At 39.6% G+C, this 25335-nt stretch overlaps 1 protein-coding gene across 1 annotated transcript in view; it reads right to left on the bottom strand.

Annotated features, from left to right (window-relative positions):
* MUC19 (mucin 19, oligomeric) overlaps positions 1-25335 on the bottom strand; it is a 114713-nt gene that overhangs the window by 35462 nt on the left and 53916 nt on the right. Inside the window, 6 exon segments of the mRNA XM_036867435.1 lie at positions 4236-14891; positions 21436-21531; positions 23252-23317; positions 23716-23802; positions 24063-24128; positions 24781-24879. Of these exon segments, the coding sequence (XP_036723330.1) occupies positions 4236-14891; positions 21436-21531; positions 23252-23317; positions 23716-23802; positions 24063-24128; positions 24781-24879 (11070 nt within the window).

Genomic DNA, 25335 nt, shown 5'->3' with positions numbered 1-25335 from the left:
TAGCGGTGTTCTTATTATTATTTCAACCATACCTGTGTTGGAAATGCCTTTCTTAAAGGATCTCTCCGGTTTCTGATAGTAGGCAATGAGTGACAACAGAGTGATGCATATTGAATGGTCCCCATTCCACAAAGGTAGAATCTAGTGGATCAGGGGGGCAAGTACCAAAATCAAACACCTCATCAGATAAGGACCAGAAAGGGATTTTATATCAGTGAACAAAATAAGAAAAAAATGTCTGTCCTCATGGAGGTTACACTCAAATGTAAATGCTAAAAGAATGCAGAGGGGGAACAATTAAGAAAAAGTGGAACATTCTAAAAAATAAATTTCTTTTGCATATCTTTTAAAACTGTTAAATTTAAAAGAGACACCAGGATGCAATAAAAGATAAAAAATTTAATGGAAATGGTAGGTGACAAATAATATGCTGAGAAATATGGGACTGCCTTTTTATTTAATAAAGAGGGTATTTCTAGAGTCATTTTTGTTTAGTTGATTGGTTCTGTAAGTTTGTACACAACCAGTGTAGAATTTAATAATTATATATGAGATTCAATATGTCTTTGGTATGATTTAAGAAGGTATAAAAATAGAAAAAGCAAGAGCCCTATGCTACCAAAATCTAATTTGAAGTTTATGTTTTATTAATCTGATAAATTAAGACTTCTGCTATCACATATTTGATTCTAGTTACTGTAACACCATTTTTTTTCAAATCCACATTTACAATGTGACATTTTTTCATCTGTTACTCAGGCTGCTTCAGTGGCACTAAAATTTAAAAATACAAATATATTTATAAATGTACATTTTTATTTACCTCAATTCATACAGATTAATTTGTATTAGGTTAAAATTTGAGAAGAATATCACAGTCCCTTAGATATTTTTCAGAGCTCAAGTAGAAAAAATAGAAATATTATTTCAAGGCACATCGTGAAAAAGCATAATTTTGTCATTTTAATACCAACTTACCTACAACAGGTTCTGGTGGAATTGTATTATCTGAGCCTAATAAAGAAAAATTAAATTCATGTTTCAATTAAATAATATACTTGAATTTTATTTTTAAAATTCACCACAATGCTTCAACTGCTATGATATATAAAATTTTTTATTAAAAAACAGAAATATGTCATTTCCACAGAGGCTCATCTTAGAAATTCTATTCAGGGTGAGAGACCTCTTGGGAGAGAAATTGCAAAGTGCTCTTTTAAGAAATCATCTATGAGTTACAAATTATCAAACTATAAACAAAAGCATTGCCCTTTTCCCAAATAAAATGTTTACACATATGTAATTCTTCTTTGGTTCCATTTAAAGACTAAAGTCTTGAACTTGGAAAATGCAAAAAAAAAAAAAGATAAAATACATACTGTGCCCAGGAGTCACATATTAGTAACTACGGAATTAATTTACAATTATGACGTTCAATATATAATATGAAGCATGGCAATTCATTTAGGTTAGCATAACCATAGATTGAATAGATAATATTATACATTTAGTCTGCATCAAATTATCAAATTAATTATTTTCTAGTGATTAGTTTGTAAAATAATTTTATATAAGGGGAGTTTATAAGAGTAGTTAGAATAAACATAGGGTAAATCTTTACCAGGAAAAGAAAGAATAAGCAATCTATTCTTTAAATATTGGACAATTTATTCACTAAAACCTAGGTTCTATTAGATAACCTGCAAATTGAGAAATGAAGTTTTTCCCAATATACTCAATATGAGTATATTGGCTTGGCCAAAAAGTTCATTCGGGTTTTTCCACACGATGCTACAGGAAAACCCAAACGAACTTTTTGGCCGACCCAGTGTTACTAATCTAGAAACTTGATAATATATTATAGGCTTGAATAAATAGTCCATTTATTGTTAAGAAAAAATTGTCTTATAAGTATTTGTGAATTTTATGTCATGTTGTAATAATTGTAAAAAGAAATGAAGAGATAAAATTTTGATTTGCAAAACAATAGTATTATAATTTTCATAACTAAAATGCCCCAAATCTTGTGATTTCAGAATGGCAAAATGCCAAAGTTTCTCAACATATTAAAAATGTTATACTTTTTTTTATTTATTATCTGCTGCTGTAGTTTTTATAGTTAGAAATGGGGAAAATTTAAGCTATGTAAATATTAAATGCAAGCTTTTATTAATGGGTCACTAAAGATCATTGTATATTTGCCTTAGTGGAGGATGCCCTTGTGGTAAAGAGCAGACTGTGGAGTCAGTACACAATGGATAAAAATATTGTCTCCACATGTAAGTTGATACAGCCACTATGGAGAACAGTATGGAGGTTCCTTAAAAAACTAAAAATAGAACTGCCATATGACCGAGCAATCCCACTACTGGGCATATACCCTGAGAAAACCATAATTCAAAAAGAGTCATGTACCACAATGTTCATTGCAGCTCTATTTACAATAGCCGGGACATGGACGCAACCTAAGTGTCCATCGACAGATGAATGGATAAAGAAGATGTGGCACATATATACAATGGAATATTACTCAGTCATAAAAAGAAACGAAATTGAGTTATTTGTAGTGAGGTGGATGGACCTAGAGTCTGTCATACAGAGTGAAGTAAGTCAGAAAGAGAAAAACAAATACTGTATGCTAACACATATATATGGAATCTTAAAAAAAAAAAAAATGGTTCTGAAGAACCTAAGGGCAGGACAGGAATAAAGACACAGATGTAAAGAATGGACTTGAGGACACAGGGAGGGGGAAGGGTAATCTGGGACGAAGTGAGAGAGTAGCATTGACATATATACCCTACCAAATGTAAAATAGATAGCTAATGGGAAGCAGCCGCATAGCACAGGGAGATCAGCTCGGTGCTTTGTGTCCACCTAGAGGGGTGGGATAGGGAAGGTGGGAGGGAGACCCAAGAGGGAAGAGATATGGGGATATATGTATATGTATAGCTGATTCACTTTGTTATAAAGCAGAAACTAACACACCATTGTAAAGCAATTATACTCCAATAAAGATGTTAAAAAATATATATTGTCTCCACTATTTGATTTGCTGTAGAACCTGGACCAACTTATGTAATATCTTTTCTAAGTTCTTCATGAGTAAAATGAGATAACAATACTTATTTAAATATTTAAATGACATAATAGATTTTAGGGCATTGTATTATTTAACTGGAATTGTTATTAATTATTATGCCATTTTTAATTAACCAGTGAGCATGAAAACAAGTCAAAAAATACATCTCACATCCCCTGCTTACTTACCAGTAGTAGTGGATCTTTCTGGTGCAATTGTTGAGCTAGGGGTGGCTCCTATGGAATGTGAGATTAAAAGTAGAAAGTCATGAGCAATGTTCTTATTTTATTAGGACACTACCTGGACATTTAACAATGTAACTACTTTGAGTCCAGGTATTGCAGTTGCAGTACTGGTCTGAAAACACCTAACAAAATATCCAAGGTCCTCAATACCAGATAATTTGGATCAGATTTTCTGATTTCTAAACTTATAATACACTAATATCCAATATGGATAGTTATCAGATTTATCAAAAAAACTTATGTTGGGTTGTAACTGGGGCCAATAGCTTCCCTTCCCACCCGCCTGATTTTCTGGGTGTAGTTGATCTGGTCATGCTTTCACCCACTTCAGTAGTTTCTCCATATGGTTCTTCAGTTGTGTCTGGTTAAAAGGATAACTGACTATTATCTTCACATGGTTCATTTTGTAAAAATTATAAACTTACTGCCATTTAAGTAAATTTCAAATTAAGATGCTAATAATAAACCTAGAACACCTCTTAATCATTTCTCCAAAAATGTGCTCCTTGCTTAAATTAACTTAACTCATTATTGTAATTTGGGCCTAAGCCATGCTCATGTTGGACCACCAAAGGAGCACCCTGGTGAGTCTTGCCTGCTTGGCTCCCAGCAGAAGTGGCTCCAAAGCTTGATGCTCCGACTGGGCCTCCACTACCAGCACCTCTGGTAGCTCCCACTGATCTACTGATTCCACCTGGTCACAAAAGAAGTAGCAGGGATGAAAACATAACCTTCTTAAGGGGTCTGAGGAATCAATTTAAAATAATAATATTCTACAAAGTTCCCATCTTTATTCAACAATTAGTTCTAAATAGTATAATTCTGATAAAGTAATATAGTTCAAAATTAGATCTCTATCAAATTAAAATTATTTATATTATTGTCTAAATATAGCTAACTTGACTTGCCTTCATATGTGGTAACCTCACTTCCTGGCCCCCAAGTTGTCCTCCTGGCCCCTGTGGTTGTAAAAGTTGATGATCCAGTTGTTCCAGATCCTTCAACTGATGTCCCAGTTGTCCATGATCTTCCAATTGATGGTCTAGTTGTCTTCGATCCTTCAGCTGATGTATCAAGTGTCTCTAATACTCCAGTTGATGATCCAGTTGTCCCTGAACCTACCATAGATGTTCGTGTTGTCCACATCACTCCAGATGATGGTCCAGTAGTCCCTAAACTTACAACAGAAATTTTAGTGGTTCTTGTCAATCCATCTGGTGATGCAGTTGTCCTTGATCCTTCACCTAAGGGTCCACTTGTTCCTGATTCAACAACAGTGGTCCCTGTTTCTCCAGATGATGATCCAGTTGTCCCTAAACCTACACCGGATGTTATTGTTGTCCTTGTCATTCCAGATGATAGTGCACTTGCCCCTGAACCCCTACCAGATGTTCTAGTGGTTATTGTTAGTCCACCTGCTGATCCAGTTGTCCGTGATGCTTCAGCTGATGATCCACTTGCTCCTGATTCAATAACAGTGGTCCTTCTTTCTCCAGATGGTGGTCCAGTTGTCCCTGAACCTACAACAGATGTTATTTTTGTCCCTGTCACTCCAGATGATGGTCCAGTTGTCCGTGAACCTACAACAGATGTCCTAGTGGTTATAGTCAGTCCAGCAGTTGATCCAGTTGTCTCTGATCCTTCAGCTGATGATCCACTTGACCCTGATCCTATAACAGTGATCCTTCTTTCTCCAGATGGTGGTCCCATTGTCCCTGAAACTACACCAGATGTTATTGTTGTTCTTGTCACTTCAGATGATGGTCCAGTTGTCCCTGAACCTACAACAGATGTCCTAGTGGTTATAGTCAGTCCAGCTGTTGATCCAGTTGTCCCTGATCCTTCAACTGCAGGTGTGGTTGTCTCAGATCCTATAACAGATGATTGAATGGTCTCTGAAACTCCTGCTGTCCTTGTGACTCCAAGAGATGGTACAGTTGTCCCTGAACCTACAGCAGAAGTACCACCTGACACTGTTTCTCCAGGTGATGATCCAGTGGTTCCTGTTTCCCCAGTTGATGGTCCAGTTCTCCATAAATCTCCACCTGATGATCCCATTGTCCTTGACCCTACAACACTTGTTCCAGTTGATGCTGATCCTCCTGGTGATAATACAGGAGTCCTAGTCACCCCAGATAATGGTGCAGCTGTCCCTGAAATTTCAGCATAGATTATAGTTGTTCCTGTAACTCCAGCTAATGAACCAGTTGTTCCAAATCCTTTAATTGATGTTCTAGTTGTCCTTGATCCTCCAGATGATGGTCCAGCTGTCCCTGATACTTCAACTGCTGGTCCTGTTGTTCCTGATCCTATAATAGATGATCGAGTTGTCCCTGAACTTCCAGCTGATAATCCAGTTGTCCTGGTACCTGAAACAAAAGTTCCAGTTTTGCCTGATTCTTCAGCTGATGTTTCCGTTGTCCAAGATGCTTCAGCTAATGATCCAGTTGTCCCTAAACCTACATCAGGTGATTCAGTTGATACAGATCCATCAGGTGATGATTCAGGGGTCAGTGTTGCTCTAGATGATAGTGTAGTTATACCTGAATTTACAACAGAGATTCTATTGGTTCCTGTCACTCCAGATAATGAACGAGTTGTTCCTAATCTTTCAATTGATGTTCCAGTTGTCTCTGATGGTCCAGATAATGATCCAGTTGTCCCTGAACTTACAATAGAGATTCTAGTTGTTCCTAGCAGTACAACTGTGGATCCAGTTATCCCTGATCCTACAACTGATTGTAAACTTGTCCCTGATCCCATAACAGTCGTCCCTATTTCTCCAGATAATGGTGTAGTTGTCTCTGAACCTACAAAAGATGATCCAGCTGTTCCTGATCCTCCAGGTATTGATCTAGTGGTGACTGATCCTTCAACTGATGGTAAACTAGTTCCTCTTCCTATAACTGTGGTCCTTGTTGCTCCAGATAATGGTGCAGTTGTCTCTGAACTTACACCAGGTGGTTCAGTTGGTGCTGATCCTACAGGCAATGATCCAGGAGTCCCTGATGCTCCAGATGAGGGTATAATGTTTCCTGATCCTATAACTGTGGTAACTGTTGTTGCAGATAATGGTGTACTTGTCTCTGAACCTACAACATATGGTCGACTTGTCCCTGACCCCCCAGATGTTGAACTAGTGGTGGCTGATGCTTCAACTGATGACAAACTGGTTCTTGTCACAATAGCAGTGGTCCCTGTAGCTCCAGATAATGGTGCAGTTGTCTCTGAACCTACAACAGATGGTCCACTTGTCTCTGATCCTCCAAGTATTGATCTAGTGGTCGCTGATCCTTCAACTAATGGTAAACTGGTTACTAATCCTATAACAGTGGTTGCCGTTGCTCCAGATGATGGTGCAGTTGTCTCTGAACTTGAACCAGGTGATCCAGGGGTCGGTGATCCACCAGGTAATGATCCAGGGTTTGCCGATGTTACCGATGATGGTAAACTGGTTCCTAATCCATAAATAGTAGTCCTTGTTCCTACAGATAATGGTGCAGTTGTCTCTGAACCTACATCAGGTGGTGCAGGTGCTGCTGATTCTCCAGGCAATGATCCAGGGGTCCCTGATGCTCCAGACGAGGGTAAACTGGTTCCTGATTCTATAACATTAGTACCTGTTGCTCCAGATAAAGATGAAATTGTCTTTGAGCTTACACCAGGTGGTCCAGTTGTCCTTGATCCTCCAGGTACCGATCTAGTGGTCCCTGATCCTTCAATTGATGGTAAACCTGTTCCTGATCCTATAACAGTGGTCCTTGTCGCTCTAGATAATGGTGCACTTGTATCTGAACCTACAACATATGGTCCGCTTGTCCCTGACCCTACATGCATTGAACTACTGGTGGCAGATCTTTCAGCTGATGGCAAGCTGGTTCTTGATGCAATAACAGTGGTCCCTGTTGCTCCAAATAGAGACACAGTTGTCTCTGAACCTACAACTGATAGTCCAGTTCTCCTTGATCCTCCAGGAATTGATCTAGTAGAGGCTGTTCTTTCAAATGATGTTAAACTGTCTCCAGATCCTGTAAGAGTGGTGCCTATTGCTCCAGATACTGGTCTAAATGTCTCTGAACCTACAACAGGTGGTCCAGTCGCTGCTGACCTTCCAGGTGATATTGCAGGGTTTCCTGATGCTCCAGATGAGGGTAAACTAGTTCCTGATCTTATAACATTAGTCCCTGTTGTTCCAGATAATTGCTCAGTTATCTCTGAACTTAAACCAGTTGGTCCACTTGTCTCTAATCCTCCAGGTAGTGATCTAGTGGCCCCTGATCCCTCAACTGATGGTAAACTTGTTCCTGAACCTATAACTGCAGTTCCTGTTGCTCCAGATAATACCGCATTTGTCTCCAAAACAATAACAGGTGATCCAGTTGCTGCTGATCCTCCAGGTGATGGTCCAGCAGTCCCCGACGCTCCAGATGAGAGTAAACTTGTTCCTGATACTAAGGCAGCGGTCCCTTTTGCTCCAAATAATAGGGCAGTTGTGTCTGAAACAACACCACGTGGTCCAGTTGCTGCTGATCCTCTGGGTGATGATCCAGGGTTCCCTGATGCTCCAGATGAGAGTAAACTGGTTCCTGATCCTAAAGCAGCAGTCTCTGATGCTCCAGAAAATGGTGCCATTGTCTCTGAAACAACACCAGGTGGTCCAGTTGCTGCTGATCCTCCGGGTGATGATCCAGGGTTCACTGATGCTCCAGATGAGGGTAAAGTGCTTCCTGATCCTATAACATTAGACCCTGTTGTTCCAGACAATGACGCAGTTATGTCTGAACTTACACCAGGTTGTCCACTTGTCACTACTTGTCCAAGTAGTGATCTAGTGGTCCCTGATCCCTCAACTGATGGTAAACTGGTTCCTGATCCTATAGTTGCAGCTCCTGTTGCTCCAGATAATGGTGCAGTTGTCTCTGAACCAATACCAAGTGGTCCACTTGTTGCTGATCCTCCAGGAGATGATAAAGGGGTCCCTGATGTTCCAGATGAGTGTAAACCGGTTCCTGGTCTTATAGTGGCAATTCCTGTTGCTCCAGATAATGGTGCAGTTGTCTCTGAAACAATAACAGGTGATCCACTTGCTGATGATCCTCCAGGTGACAATCCAGGGGTCCCTGATGCTCCAGATGAGGGTAAACCGGTTCCTGATCCGATAGCAATGGTCCCTGTTTCTCCAGATAATAGGGCAGTTGTGTCTGAAACAATACCAGGTGGTCCAGTTGCTGCTGATCCTCCAGGTGATGATGCAGGGGTCCTTACTGCTCCTGATCTTATAACATGAGGCCCTGTTGTTCCAAATAAAGATGCAGTTGTCTCTGAACTTACAGCAAGTGGTCCAGTTGTCCCTGATCCTCCAGGTATTGATCTAGTGGTCCTTAATCTTTCAACTGTTGGTAAACTGTTTGCTGATCCTAGAGCAGCGGTCTCTATTGCTCCAGCTAATTGTGCACTTGTCTCTGAACCAACACCATGTGTTCCAGTTGCTGCCGATCCTCCAGGTGATGATCCAGGGTTTCCTGAGGCTCCTGATGTGGGTAAACTTGTTCCCAATCGTATAAAATTAGTCCCTGTTTTTCCAGATAATGGTGCAGTTGGCTCTGAACGTACAGCAGCTGGTACAGTTGTGTCTGATCCACCAGTTATTGATCTAGTGGTCCCAGATTCTTCAACTAACGGTAAACCGATTCCTGATCCTATAGCAGCAGACCCTGTTGCAGCAGATAATGGTGCAGTTGTTTGCAAAACAACACCAGGTGGCGCACTTGCTGCTGATCCTCCAGGCGATAATCCAGGGGTTCCTGATGCCCCAAATGAAGGTAAACTGCTTCTTGGTCCTATAGCAGCAGACCCTGTTGCTGCAGATAATGGTGCAGCTGTTTGCAAAACAACACCAGGTGGTGCACTTGCTGCTGATCCTCCAGGTGATAATCCAGGGGTTCCTGATGCCCCAAATGATGGTAAACTGTTTCCTGATCCTATAACATTAGTCCCTGTTGCTCCAGATAATGGCGCAGTTATATCTGAACTTACCCCAGGTCGTCCACTTGTCTCTGATCCTCCAGGTAGTGATCTAGTGGTCCCTGATCCCTCAACTGATGGTAAACTAGTTCCGGATCCTATAGCTGCAGTTCCTGTTGCTACAGATAACGGTGGAGTTATCTCTGAAACAATACCAGGTGGTCCAGTTGCTGCTGATCCTCCAGGTGATGACCCAGGGGTCCCTATTGTTCCTGATCCTATAACATGAGTCCCTGTTGCTCCAAATAAAGATGCAGTTGTCTCTGAATTTACAGCACCTGATAAAGTTGTCCCTGATCCTCCGGGTATTGATCTAGTGGTCCCTAATCTTTCAACTGATGGTAAACCGTTTGCTGATTCTATAGCAGCAGTCCCTGTTGCTCCAGATAATGGTGCCATTGTCTCTGAAACAACACTAGGTGTTCCAGTTGCTGCCGATCCTCCAGGTGATGATCCAGGGTTTCCTGATGCTCCAGATGAGGGTAAACTTGTTCCTGATCCTATAATATTACTCCCTGATTCTCCAGATAATGGCACAGTTATACCTGAACTTACACCAGGTTGTCCACTTGTCCCTGATCCTCCAGATAGTGATCTGGTGGTCCCTGATCCCTTCACTGATGGTAAACTGGTACCTGATCCTATAGCTGCAGTTCCTGTTGCTACAGATAATGCTGCAGTTGTCTCTGAACCAATACCAGGTAGTCCAGTTGCTGCTGATCCTCCAGGGGATGATCCAGGGGTTCCTGATGCTCCAGATGAGGGTAAACGTGCTCCTGGACTTATAGCAGCAGTTCTTCTTGCTCCAGATAATGGCGCAGTTATATCTGAACTTACACCAGGTCGTCCACTTGTCCTTAATCCTCCAGGTGGTGATCTAGTGGTCCTTGATCCCTCAATCAATGGTAAACTTGTTCCTGATCCTAAACCTGCAGTTCCTCTTGCTCCAGGTAATGGTGCAGTTTTCTCTGTACCTACAGCAGGTGGTCCAGTTGTCCCTGATCTTCCAGGTATTAATCTAGTGGTCCCTGGTCCTTCAACTGATGGTAAACTGGTTCCTGATCCTAAAGCACTGGTCCTTGTTGCTCCAGATAATGGTGCAGTTGTCTGCAAACCAACACTAGGTGGTGCACGTGCTGCTGATACTCCAGTTGATGATCCAGGGGTTCCTGATGATCCGGACAAGGGTAAACTGGTTCCTGATCCTATAACATTAGTCACTGTTGCTCCAGATAACTGTGCAGTTATCTCTGAACTTACACCAGGTGGTTCAGTTGTCCCTGATCTTCCAGGTAGTGATCTAGTGGTCCTTGATCCCTCAACTGACGGTAAACTGGTTGCTGATCCTATAGCTGCAGTTATTGTTGCTCCAGATAATGCTGCAGTTGTCTGTGAACCTACACCAGGTAGTGCAGTTGTCCCTGATTCTTGAGAAATTGATCTAGTCGTCCCTGTTTCTTCAGCTGAGAGTAAACTGATTCCTGCCCCCATAGCAGCAGTCCCTGTTGCTCCAGATAGTGTTGCTGTTGTCTCCAAACCAACACCAGGTGATGAAGTTGCTGCTGATCCTCCAGTTGATGATCGAAGAGTCCCTGATGCTCTAGATATTGGTAAACTGGTTCCTGATCCTGTAACACTAGTCCCTGTTGCTCCAGATAATGGCGCAATTATATCTGAACTTACACTAGGTGGTCCACTTGTCCCTGATCCTCCAGGTAGTGATCTAGTGCTCCCTGATCCCTCAACCGATGGTAAACTTGTACCTGATCCTATAGTTGCAGTTCCTCTTGTTCCAGATACTGGTGCAGTTGTCTCTGAACTTACAGCAGGTGGTCCAGTTGTCCCTGATTTTCCTGGTATTGATCTAGTGGTCCCTGATTTTAAAACCGATGTTAAACCGGTTCCTGATCTTATAGCAGCAGTCCCTGTTGCTCCAGATAATGGTGCCATTGTCTCTGAACCAACACCATATGGCCCAGTTGCTGCTGATCCTGCAGGTGATGATCCTGGGGTCCCTGATGCTCCGGATGAGGGTAAACCTGTTCCTGATCCTATAACATTAGTCCCTGTTGTTGCAGATAATGGCACAGATATCTCTGAATTTAGACCAGTTGGTCCCCTTGTCCCTGATCTTCCAGGTACTGATCTAGTGGTCCCTGATTCCTCAACCGATGGTAAACTTGTTCCTGATGCTATAGCTGCAGTTCCTGTTGCTCCAGATAATGGTGGAGTTGTCTCTGAACCAATACCAGGTGGTCCAGTTGCTGCTGATCCTCCAGGTGATGACCCAGGTGTCACTGATGCTCCAGATGAGGGTAAACTCGTTCCTGATCCTTTATCAGTGGTTCCTGTTGCTCTAGATAATGGTGCACTTGTTTCTGAACCTACAGTATTTGGTCCACTTGCTACTGATTTTCCAGGTTTTGTTCTGGGTGTCCCTGATATTCCAGATGAGGGTGAACTGATTTCCGATCCTCTAACGGTAGTCCCTGTTGCTCTAGAAAATGGTGCATTTGTCTTTGAACCTATACCGGGTGGTCCACTTGTCACTGATACTCCAGGTGATGAGCCAGGTATCCCTGATGCTCCAGATGAGGGTGAACTGCTTCCTGCTCCTATAACATTTGTCCCTGTTGCTCCAGATAATGGCACAGTAATCTCTGAATTTACACCAGGTGTTCCACTTGCTCCTGATCCTCCAGGTAGTGATCTAATTGTCCCTGACCCCTCAAGTGATGGTAAACTTGTTCCTGATCCTGTACCTGCAGTTCCTCTTGCTCCAGATAATGATGCAGTTGTCTCGGAACCTACAGCACGTGGTCCAGTTGTCCCTATTCCTCCAGGTATTAATCTAGTGGTCCCTGATCCTTCAACCAATGGTGAACTGGTTCCTGATCCTAAAGCAGCAGTCCCTGTTGCACCAGATAATAGGGCAGTTGTATCTGAAACAATACCAGGTGGTCCAGTTGCTGCTGATCCTCCAAGTGATGATCCAGGGTTCCCTGATGCTCCAGATGAGGGTAAACTTGTTCCTGATCCTATAGCAGTGGTCTCTGTTGCTCCGGAAAATGGTGCTGTTGTCTCTGAACCAACACCAGGTGTTCCAGTTCCTGCTGATCCTCCAGGTGATGATCTAGGGTTCCCTGATGATCCAGATGATGGTAAATTGCTTCCTGATCCTATAACATTAGACCCTGTTGTTCCAGATAATGGGGCAGTTATATCTGAACTTACACTAGGTGGTCCACTTGTCCCTGATTCTCCAGGTAGTGATCTAGTGCTCCCTGATCCCTCAACTGATGGTAAACTTGTACCTGATCCTATAGTTGCAGTTCCTCTTGTTCCAAATATTGGTGCAGTTGTCTCTGAACTTACAGCAGGTGGTCCAGTTGTCCCTGATCTTCCTGGTATTGATCTAGTGGTCCCTGATTTTAAAACCGATGTTAAACCGGTTCCTGATCTTATAGCAGCAGTCCCTCTTGCTCCAGATAATGGTGCCATTGTCTCTGAACCAACACCATGTGGTCCAGTTGCTGCCGATCCTGCAGGTGATGATCCTGGGGTCCCTGATGCTCCAGATGAGGCTAAACCTGTTCCTGATCCTATAACATTAGTCCCTGTTGTTGCAGATAATGGCACAGATATCTCTGAACTTAGACCAGTTGGTCCACTTGTCCCTGATCTTCCAGATAGTGATCTAGTGGTCCCTGATCCCTCAACTGATGATAAGCTTGTTCCTGATGCTATAGCTGCAGTTCCTGTTGTTCCAGATAATGCTGCAGTTGTCTCTGAACCAATACCAGGTGGTCCACTTACTGCTGATCCTCCAGGTGATGATCCAGATTTCCCTGATGCTCCAGATAAGGGTAAACCCGTTCCTGATTCTGTAACTATGTTTCCTGTTGCTCCAGATAATGGTGTATTTGTCTCTGAACCTATACCAGGTGATCCAGTTGCTGCTGATTTGCTAGGTGACGGTCCAGGGGTCCCTGATGCTCCAGATGAGGGTAAACTACTTCCTGTTCCTATAACAGTGGTCTCTGTTGTTCCAGATAAAGATGCAGTTGTCTCTGAACCTACAACAGATTGTCCAGTTGTCCCTGATCCTCGAGGTATTGAACTAGTCATGGCTGTTCTTTCAACTGATGGTAAACTGACTCCTGTCCCTGTAACAGTGGTCCGTGTTGCTCCAGATAATGGTGCAGTTGTCTCTGAAACTACAACAGGTGGTCCACTTGCTCCTGATCCTCCAGGTGATGATCCAGTTGTCCCTGAACCTACAACAGAGATTCCAGTTGTTCCTGTCACCTCAGCTAATGATCGAGTTGCTCCTGAACTGTCACTTGCTGTTCCAGTTGCTCCTGATGTTCCAGATGATGGTCCAGTTGTCCCCAACCCTACAACAGAGATTTTAGTTGTTCCTGTCAGTCCAGCTGTTGATCCACTTGTCATTGATCCTTCAAGGGATGATCCATTTGTCCCTGATCCTATAACAGTTGTCCCTCTTGCTCCAGGTAATGGTGTAGTTGTCCATGAACCTACAACCTTTGGTCCAGTTGCTGCTGATCCTCCAGGTGATGATCCAGGGGTCCCTGATGCTCCAAAAGAGGGTAAACTTGTTCGTGATCCTATAACAGTGGTTCCTGTTGCTCTAGATAATGGTACATTTGTCTCTGAACCTACACCAGATTGTCCTGTTGTTGCTGATCCTCCAGTTGATGGTTCTGGTGTCCAAGATGCTCCAGATGAGGGTAATCTGGTTCCTGATCTTATAACAGTGGTCCCTGTTGCCCCAGATAATGGTGCACTTGTCTCTGAACCTACAATATTTGGTCCAGTTGCTATTGAATTTCCAGGTGTTGATCCAGGGATCCCTGATCCTCCAGATGACCATAAACTGGTTCCTTTTCCAATAATAGTAGTCCCTATTGCTCCAAATAATGGAGCAGTTGTCTCTGACCCTACAACAGATGGTCCAGTTGACCTAGATTTTCCAGTTGTCCCTGATGTTCTCATTGATGGTTCATATGTTCCTGTCACTGCATCTGATGTCTCAGTGGTTCTTGATCCTCTAACTGATCGTTCACTTGTCTTTGAACCTAAAGCTGATGATGCAGTTGCCCCAGAATCACCAGTTGATGGTCCAGTAGCCCCTGATACTCCAATTGATGATCCAGTTGTTCCTGATCCTCCAGTTGATGTTTCAGTAGTCCCTGCCACTCCAGTTGATGGTACTGTTGTCCCTGATTCTTCAGTTGATGATCCAGTAGTCCCTGTAACTCCAATTGATTGCACAGTTGTCCTTGATCCTTCAGTTAATGGTACAGTTTTTCCTGAGACTTCATTTGATCGTTTAGTGGTTCCTGATTCTTCTGTTGATGGTCCAGTTGTCTCTGTCACTCCAGATAATGATCCAGTTGTCCCTGATCCTACAACAGATGGTCCAGTTGTCCTTGATCCTCCAGATGATGGTTCAATTGTCCCTGATCCTTCAGTTGATTGTCCAATTGTCCTTGATCCTCCAGCTGATGTTAAAAGAGCTGATTAAAAGAGAGGCATCAAGGAAAACTTTAAGATTTTTTCCTGAGTAGAACGAGTCAGTGATGGTACCATTTATTGATATGGGAAAGACTGATAGAACAGGTGTGGGTTTGAAAGAAAATCAAGAATTCTGTTTAGCTCATGCTAAATCTGCAATTTCTATTAGACATAAAAGTGGAAATGTCAAGTTATCGATTAAGTGCTAATCTAGAGATACAGAGAAGCCAAGACTGAGGATATATATTTAGATATCTACATCTAAAATGTCTTCGAAATTTTTTATACCTGACTTCCTAGGGATTATGCAACCACGCCCACTAGGCCTGTCTTGTCTCTGACTACCGGAAGCTTCCTTCTGAGCTCAATTTAAGGGAACTTCCCACCCGCCAAGTCATGCTCTTGCCTTTTTCTACAGACTAGTTTGCTGTCTACCAGCTAACACTGTGATTGCCTCTGAAAACTTAACTTTATTCTCATTCATGCAACTTTGAATTAGTATTCTGTTTGAGGTCTTGAAGCAATTAATTCCGCCATACCTCATATGCTGTCATTCTTTGACACTGAGTAAAGCCTACATTTCAGTTTCCTCTATCATCTGTGGCATTCTAAAGTCATGCTGGGCTTTGTCTCTTTTATTCTAAACCCTTACTTCTTCCACAACCTGTTCTCTATCACAATTACTTTTACCCTGTCCTCTGGAATCCACAGTCAATGATTTTAAAAACTCTTCTATATGCTTAACTGTTTTACAAAGTGCTTCTACCTCCTCCTGGGCTTAACCTAATGGAACTAATTCTGCAACAACCTGGCATAACTCAGAATGCTCCAAATCTTTATCTGAAGAATTCTAAAGGACCAAATGAGGATGGAGGCCTTGGATTTGTAGAGATATGGATCTACACAGTGGTGTGCGTGTGTGGATGCAAAGCTCCACTACTTGAGTATAGCAACAAGTAGCCTACTCCCTCCCACATCTCCAATTCTTCTGGAAGATTATCTTTCACATAACCTGTTATTTTTGCCTCATTTATAAGAATAAAGCTCTTAATCCTTCACCAGACTGGGAGTTCCTATTCATTTATTTACTTATTCACCAGATATCCACCAGATATTTATCAAGTCAGTCATTCAACTAGGTACTGGGAACACAGCTGAAAATAAGAACAGGCAAGTTGACAAGATCTTTCTATACTTTTGACAGAAGTTCACCATGTTGGTGGCCTATGTAGTAATGGTGAATAACTGGATGAAGAATCAACAGTGTTGGCCCTGTTTGGGCCTCACAACATACTCATTCTGTGACTGAAGTAAACACATTACTTTTTTCATAAATAAAATGTAAATAATTCCGAATATACTGTCAATTGCTCAGGGCGGTTGTATAATTCAAGTAAGTAATTGTATGTGACAACATTTTGTCCATTTTACACTTAGTGTATTTTTTCTGCTCATCATTTTTTATTTTTGCTAAAACAGATTAAGATGACTCACAAATGATATTATACAATGGTTAATGATTGCCTCATATCTTTATTTTTATCCATTAAGTTGTATCAATATATTGGGTAAAAATCAAGGTATAAAAACAGTATTATTTTATTCTACCATTATATTTCTCAAACACTTTTTTTTGCCTATTTCATGAGAAATATTCATCAATCCTATTTATTTATTTGTTTTTAGTCTCTATCTTTAGTCCTTCGAAACATGTTAAGCATTATGAAGCACAAACATTGTTTAATATGGGTTGAGCTTTGAGCAAATGAGGTATTGTCATGTCCCATTTGCAAATTCTAGAAAATAAGACATTTTTAAACCAATGTGTAGAGATTTTAGGGAGCAAATTGTTTTCTGAATTTTTAGACAATTCAGAAGGCAATGTTATTTATTAAATTACTCTCAGAAATTGGGAAAGCTGTTCATCATGGTTCTAGATCACTTTTCTGTTCAATAAAGAACTTGTGGGAAAATATGTTAATATTTTAAACTACAACAGTTTCTAATATTAGTGAACCATGAAATTTTTCTAATACTAAAGATAGTGGATTTTTGCAAAAGACTGCAAAAAGACTCTAACTTTAAATCTGAATATCCTTGTTAATGCCTGATAACCTTTTAATATCCAACAGTCTATTATTCAAGAAAGAAATGAATTTATTGAACTCAAATATTTCTATAATGGGAAAATTATATTAACAATCAATAAAATGCAAAAATAACTAACATTGTTTTGTAATTATTTAGTACTTTCAATCTATATTTATTTTTGCTTGTTGTTGAAGTGATTTTGTGTAGTGCAATGCAGATCTTAGATAAAGAAATGGAACTAACTTCATGGGAAATACATCCTAATAAGTCCCTAACTCAAAGACAACATTTAAGGACCAAATAGAAGATGGTCACTATTACTTTTTTACTTAAATCCACTATGATTGTATCAAGTAACATTCCAGTGATTTCTAAATTGGCCATATAAGAATATCGGATTTTAAATGCCACATTAGTCTTGTTTAGTAATGGAGAACACCTGAACTGTCAGATCACTGTCACACTCTGTGACACTAGTTGTATCCCCTGACGTTCCAGGTGTAACTGTTATAAAGGGAAAAAAATGGAAAAGTCTCATTCACAGAATTTTTTAAACTATGAGATAACCAGTTCTGATTTAAATTAACTTCCAACTAAAGATTACAGAAGTGTCTACTTTTCCATATCAATAATAATTATTACCCTTTATACAGTTCAATAAATGTGCTTTGACATACATTTATTCATTATTTCATTTGATCCTCATCACAATGCTACTCAATAGATTACATTACTCAGTTTTTACAGATAAGAAAACTAAGGTAATAGAGGTTAAATGATTCACTCACTTAATTACATGATATTGATTCTAGGAGTAGTGTTTGCATATGGGCACTGCTTGGGCAAGTTGTTTATTTTATTTTTTTTTCACATCAGAAATGGTTATTGAATGTTTATCAAATGGTTTTTTTAGCCTCTATGTAGAAAACTACTTGTTTTTATTTCTCTTAGAGCTATTAGTATGATGAACCATTTTAATGGATTTTGTAATTTTGAAAAGCTTTCATTGAAAGTTAATAGGAATTATTATTAAACATTATTTTAATACACTTTTGGATTCTAATTTTAGCCATTTGTCTTTTGCTATGCAAACTCTTTAGATGCTCTTTTTTTCTTTTTCTTTTTTTTGCTTTTTGCTTTTTTATTTCTCTTTTGATAGTTAGAAAGGTTATATTTTATAGTGATATTTTTATATAATCCCATTAGCATCCTCCCAATTTTCTTTCAGATAGTGTCTATTGGTTGTCCCCTGTGGGCAGCAATAAAATTAACTCATAATTTCTTCTTTCCTTGTTCTCTTTCTCTTCTGTAGTTTCCAATTTAAGTAAATACCATTTTCTTTCTTAATGCTCATGTTTTTACTTGGTCATTTATACTTGGACGTTTTTACTTGGTCAAATACGTAACACTTATCTTCCACCTTTCTTTCAACCTTTGTTATAGTTTTAGAGCTACAGTTAAAAATAGTGTTACAATCTTTTTGTTTGTTTTCAAAGCATCTTTTTGCTGCTTAACACTCCTCCAGTGATTTCATTATGAAGGGCTCATGGCTACCTAATTCCCTGAATTCTTTCATGTTCCTATAGCTTTAATACTTGAATTACATTTAGTTAGCTATGAAAACCTTGGCCCACATTCTCTTTCCTTGGGGATCTAAATGCTATTCTACTCTTGTCTAATGCTAACCTGATTTTCTTTCTTTTTTAATAACTGTCTTTTTCCTCAACATCCAGAAAATTTCTTTATCTTTCAAGCCTAACATTTTTCTAAAATAAGCCACAGAATTGACTGTTCAAGAATGATTCTTCCAGGTAGTTCCTTTCAACGTGTAGATTTGAATTTCTTTTTTTATTACAGGAAACTTAATCTGATTTACAATTTTAAACATTAGTTCTATTTCATTGCCTTTTCTTCTCCAGAAACTGCAATTATATATATATATATATATATATATATATATATATATATATATATATACACACACATATATATACATATATATATAATATTTTTGTCTGTTTCCTATAACTATGTCCTTCTCTGATCCACTTTACCTTTTTTAAAAGTGTCTGCAATTTTTGGGGGGTGGTGGTGATCTTTCCAATTCTACCCTCTAATCCCTTTCCCATACTTTCAGTCATTTATTCTCTGTTGGGTACCTTGTTATTTGGTCTTTACTTTCAAGAAAATTTTTCTTTTTCTTTCAATATCTCTCCTTAGTTTTCCTCAATTCCATCCAATTGGAATTTCCTCAATTCCAATCCAATTCCAATTTAACATCTTCCTATTATTTATCTGTTTTTACCCTGAGTTTTTTAGTTTATAGTTTTGATGTCTCTTTATATCTTCAGTTGTTTCTTTTTTAAGTTTGTGTTAATGTTATGTTTTTGAAACTGAGCAGAACCCAGATGGCTCCCCCAAGTACAAAGGCCCTTCCATGTCCCCTGCCTCTTGTTTGTAGAAAATCTTAAATCTCCCAGGCCTCCCTGAGTCACAAAAGAGCAAGTTCAAGCAGTTAATGATTAGGGAATAGAGTCATAGAATCTTTCATTGTCCGGTGCGCATTCCTGAGTTGTTTTACAGATAATTATGACTGCCACCAGAGGGAAAAAGCTAACTTCATGATGACCAGAATGTACCCATGACATAGGCTGGCCTATGTCAGCCATCTATAGCTAGCACAATTCCAAGAACTGGCCTCAAGAGAATGGGATTAACATTATTGCTCATAATAATCTATATCTTTGTGGGCATCAAAATAATTATAACTTACTCTGCCTACAAATGTAAGCAGGCAACTAAAATTATCAGCAAAGAGATGCTACAGACCCATGTCAACATCTTCCACTCTAAGAATATGGTGCCATATGTCAACATGAAGAAGTTACAGAACATGGACCTTCACCCCTAATCCCAGAGAAATAGAATGATGTCTGACAGTGGGGATTTGTAAGAAGCTCCTTTCCCCTTTTCTGTTGCCTGTTTCTGTTCCTCTCAAACCTTATAGAAATGAGATCACTAGGCAACATTTAACTTAACTCCTGACTTATGCCCTAATGAATGCACACAATACCTTGCCTAACCTGTTGATTCTTTCCCTAGATTAAAAGCAGTAGGAATGAAGAATTAAGTAGTTAAAGAGTGACTAGCTTTCTACCCCCAGACTCCCCCTTAGCAATTCTGCAGGTAGACAATGCAAGCAAGAAAACATCTGAAGAAAAATCATGAGGAGTTAGGCATTCTGCAAGCAATGGAAAATAATACAGAACCTAACATTTTGCCTCAATGATTCACTGAGATTCTTTCCCCGTTTTCCCTTTAAAAACTGTCATGGCCGAGTAGAATCTTTGGAATTGGTTCTGGGACATGAGTCCGCCTTCTCCTCAGATTGCTGGCCTTCTGATTAAAACAACCTTTCCTTTCTACCAACACTTGCCTCTCAAGTATTGGCTTTCAAGCAGTGAGCAGCCAAACCTGAGTTCAGTAACATTTTAGTGTTCCTCTGCTTTATGACTAGATTTTTAGAATTTGCTTGCTATTGCTGAAAATTTCTGAAAATGTATACAAAAGAATAGTTTAAAATAGATATTGCAATTTAATTTTTTTCATGTCTTTTTTTTTTTTTTTTTTGCATTGTGTTTTCCTAAAACAGCAATAGCAGGAGATCCTATGCAGTGAGGGCACAGAAGCTTCTGTGAGGTTCATCAGATTTCTCAGATCAAGGGCTTCCTCTTGTTACATTGAAGGGAACATTCTTTTATAAGTGGAGCTTTTCCTTTTTCTGTCTTCTAATTTTTAATTATTATACTGTTTTCTTGAGACCCTGAGCATTTTTTTTTCTTTTTCCATTGACATTCATTCTCCAAGGATTCCTTCACCTTCCAATATGCCTCCTTCCCCTTTACAAGCAGTTGCATGCCTTCCCAAGACTGCCAGTTCTCATTCCATGAACTCTCCAATCCTTTATTTCAACCTCACATTCACAAATGCTCTAACTTTCCAGATCCCAGGTCTCTCAGTATTCTCTAATCAAGGTGAGGACCTTTCCTTCTGGAGGTGAACCCAGTTGATGCTACCTACATTCTACCACTATTAAAGACCTCTCTATACTTCCCTGTTCTGATGCTCTGACCTGAATCTTGGTTCCTCTATGAGTCCCAGAGCCCTCCTTTCCAGTCTCGAGGTTTTGGTCTTCTCTGTCCCCTCTAAATAGTCTAGATGTGGGCTCTGTGTTGATATTTCTGGTTGGTGAACGGAGGTATGTGTAGCTTCTAATGTATGCAGCCACCATTTTCCTCTTTTTTAAAAAAATTTTTTTTCACAGGTTCCTTGAGTTTAAATGCTACTCAATTCTTAGAGCATCACTGCAATTTAAGGATCACATCCTTAGTCCAGATCAGACACTGATGAGGGAAGTGTGGTTGAGAACTGCTGAAAAATCAGGTCCAGACTTGCCTGACTTCCCAGGACTTGTGGCTCCAGTGCCTGGTTCCCCAGGGGTGTTGCCACCTCCAGCTCCAGGGATTGCTCCAGGCAATACCCTAGGCATGGCTTAATTTTATAATGGGAGAAAAAAGCTAGCTAATTAAAATATAAAATTGATCATTTTATGAAGATGGCCTGTGTAAGAACAAATAAAAATTTTGAATAAGAGGCTTAATTCTCTCTATTGAAAATAAGGGAAGAGACTTCCCCTTTCCTTTTCTTAGAGTATTTACTTTAGAATATCTGTAAATGTAAGTCCTTTTCAGTGTCTTTGAAATGTATGTAAATCTTTCAAAAAAACTAAATAAGCCTCTTGTCACCTTAATGACCCAGAAATGTCTTTCTCAAGGACTTGAGCACTATCTCTTTGAAACGTAAACATCTAAGAAGACAGTGGTCCTTCCCCCTCTAGATACAAAACTTTCTCCTATCATCAAGATAGAAGTTTATTTTTCTGTTGTATAAAACCAGTTATTAAATACCCAGATGTTCACCCAATTGCCAGGTGAATTTAGAATGAACTATGTGTAATAAATGGTGCTGTCAAGTTCTCTTACTTAAGGACTATTTTTCTTGAGAACATGCATGTAGCAGATTGTATTGGCTTGGTGAGATTTCTTTCTGTCTTTATAGACCTTTAGTGAATTGGCTATAATTTGCATCACATTCTGGTTTAATGCTTATTCAATAATAAAACTGTTTTCTTTCTCTTCTACCTTTGGGGACAGGGTCTCTGGGTTGGGAGATTTTGTTTTCAATTCTATTTCCCCAACGTCTGAAATATGATTGCTGTTTATTCCCCTGAAATTGAATACATCCCTAAAATTTCACTCAGCTTACTTATGTTTTGAGTATATTTGCTCAAGTTAAAGTGTATAGTTATAGACAAAGAATGTCTCCTGCCATTCCAGTAAAAAAAGAATGTTGCCTGCCATCATGCCATCAACTACTGCGGCCTCCCCCACCAACAGTGCGCCCTCAGGGGAATTCAAAATGGAGAAAAACAGGATACTGGCCCTACATAGTTAAGATGAACACCTAAGGAATAATTTCAATGAGCCTAGACTCTTGCAACTTCCCATACACAGAAAAGCACTAAAATCATTAACTTGAGATGTCTGTTTTTTTTATGATTAGTTGTAATCTTTTGATGTAAGACTACATGTATTGTTTTCAACAAAAATCCTATATATCCTGGCTCCTCCCTTACCTCTTCGGAACAGTTCCTCAGAGCTATCTGAGAGGCTGTCTCATGGGCTATAGTCCTCAATGAGGTCCCTAAATAAAACATAACTCACAACTTTTAGGTTGTGTGCTTTTCTTCAGTCAACACAGTCATAGTGTACTGATCATAATGTCATATTCTTTTCAAAATAGAATAATTCTGTTGTCTTTAACCCCAACAAATCAGCTCTCTTACTAGAAGGTCTTCTTGAGTTCCACTTCAACAATTGTCACTGAACATTTCCTCGATTTAGATTATCTTCTATCGGAAATGGTTTTTGCCTTTGTGTGTATACAAATATTCATTTCTCCTGCTCAAAAATCAAGTTCTAAGAGAATAAGTATCTTACTCTACTCCTCTCCTACTTTCTCTAAGGCACCCAGTGTGATGTGGGCACACAACAATAAATAACTCTTGATTTATTTCTGATCTTCATCAGTTTTGACATCCCACAAATAATAATAATTAAATTTTCCAGAAAACCTTGCCTCTGACAAAATTTTAAGTAAAGAAATCACATTTCTATTGTCTGGTTTTATTCTGATTATGTTCATTCAGTACCTGCTGCTCCAGAAGCGTTTTCACCAGCAGCTCCAGTGGTGGCAGCATTTTCCCTTCCAGTTGTTCCTAATTGAAAAGAACAATGGTTCTCAGTGGACATTAGGGTTGCCAGATATAGCATATCAAAATAGAGGACACCCAGTTACACTTGAATTCCAGATAAACAACAATCACTTCCCAATTATTGCATGGAGCATATTTATACCAAAAAAATTTCTTATTTATGTGAAATTCAAATTTAAATGGCATCCTGTGTTTTATCTGGCAACTCTAGTCTACATAGATGGTTGTGATGAAAATGCTCAAACTATCCATATTCATTTGTCCTAAAATTATAACTGTTAAAACCCTATAGCCATTCCTCAATTCACCTAAATTCCTCATGAGAACTTGGAGTCTCAGCTAAACTCCTGATGGAGCACCACCAAAGTGTCCAGGTGACCTGCACCTTGACTCTGACCTACCAGTTGGTCTGGAACCAGGGAAAGGTGGTCTAGCTGTGATGCCACTGCCAGTTCTAGTGGTAGTTCCAACAAATTCTCCTGTTACACCTGATAAACAGTATTGGGAGAGCATATATATTATTATGACAATCCAGTACTGTAGTACTTTTGAAGGGAAGATTTGGAGAAACCAGAAAAAAAACTTCTTGAAAATGTTAATCATGTTTATACTATTCTACATCCTACATCTTTTGTTGGATGGTATGTTATTAACTAATACTAAGTGCAATCAGTGGTATTCTGATGAAAGACTGTCCTTTTTGACAAAAGTCGTGGCCTCAGTGAGATCCTCTACTCACCTAACTTACCTTCAGATTGTGTCACTTCACTGCTTCGTGCTCTAGTTGTTTCACCAGCTGATGATCTGGTAGTCTCTTTCAAAATAAACAATATATATCAAATTACATATATATTATATATATATATTATATATATATATATATATATATATATATATAAAGATCTTTAGTTAAGCAAACAGAGTATGCTGTTCTCTGCTTTCAAAAGTCTTGTCACACTTATACATTCCCAGTTCACTCTTTCCAAAAATTGATCATAAGAATCATCTGGGTTGCTTAGTAAATATACAGATACACTAGCCCAGTGATTCTCAGCCCCAGCCTACACATTGGAACCAACTGTAAGGCTTTTAAAAATTACTTATGCCTGGGTCTTTCCTCCAGGAGTTCTGATACAATTACTCTGTAAAAGCCTCTTCAGTATGTGTTTTCAAAAATTTTTCTAGTCAATTCTTATTTGTAGCCAAGATTGCAAACCATGACTTTAGCCCCACTTCACATTCACAGCCTCAGAAGTCCAAAGGCAGGAGTCTTAGAATCTGAAACATAACATGCTTTGCTATAAATCACCTCTGAGCTAATGTTAGAGAAACACTGTCATTAATCCCATAAATGCAGGGATAGTGAGGTCACGAATATGTGCATTTACTAGTAATTAATAACTCAGAAGTGCTGGCAACTTCCCTAAGGTCAGTAAGAAGATGCCTCAGACTTCCCATTTCAATACCTGCTTGGCCTCCCAGGGATGTGCCTGGGGTAGGTGAGTGTCCACTTGTGCTCTTGCTTCCATGCGTGGTTGTGAAACCCTCTGATACTCCTGGGGTCCCTGACACAACAGCAGGGAATGAGTATTACTTCCACTGTTGCCGGATTCTACATACCACTCTTCTCTAATGTGACAGAATTGAGGTTTCTCACATAAAAGACATCTTTAAATGATCCCCATGATTTCTGTGACTAGATGGTCTTATACCACATAGAGGTTAATCTTTAGTTCAACCTGCAATATGTTCAGTGCCATTTAACAGGGGTTAAGGAGCACATCCTGAATTGCCTAATTTCCCTGGGCTTATTGCTCCTGTGCTTGGTTCGCTGGGTGTGCCATCTTCCTCACCTCTTGTTGCTGGTACAGTAGGACCCCTGTTACTGTTCGTAAAGAATAGCAGTTTGAAAAATACCCTAGACATAAATCAACTCATGTAATCCTATAAAAATGCCCTGAGGCAGGTAATATTACTATTCCCACTTAACAGACATGGTTAAGTGACTTGCTCCAGGTCAC

The sequence above is a fragment of the Balaenoptera musculus genome, chromosome 10, assembly GCF_009873245.2.
Source record: "Balaenoptera musculus isolate JJ_BM4_2016_0621 chromosome 10, mBalMus1.pri.v3, whole genome shotgun sequence".
NCBI lineage: Eukaryota > Metazoa > Chordata > Mammalia > Artiodactyla > Balaenopteridae > Balaenoptera > Balaenoptera musculus.
The sequence above is the reverse complement of the archived record's forward strand: the minus strand, read 5'-3'. Positions and strand labels throughout refer to the sequence as shown.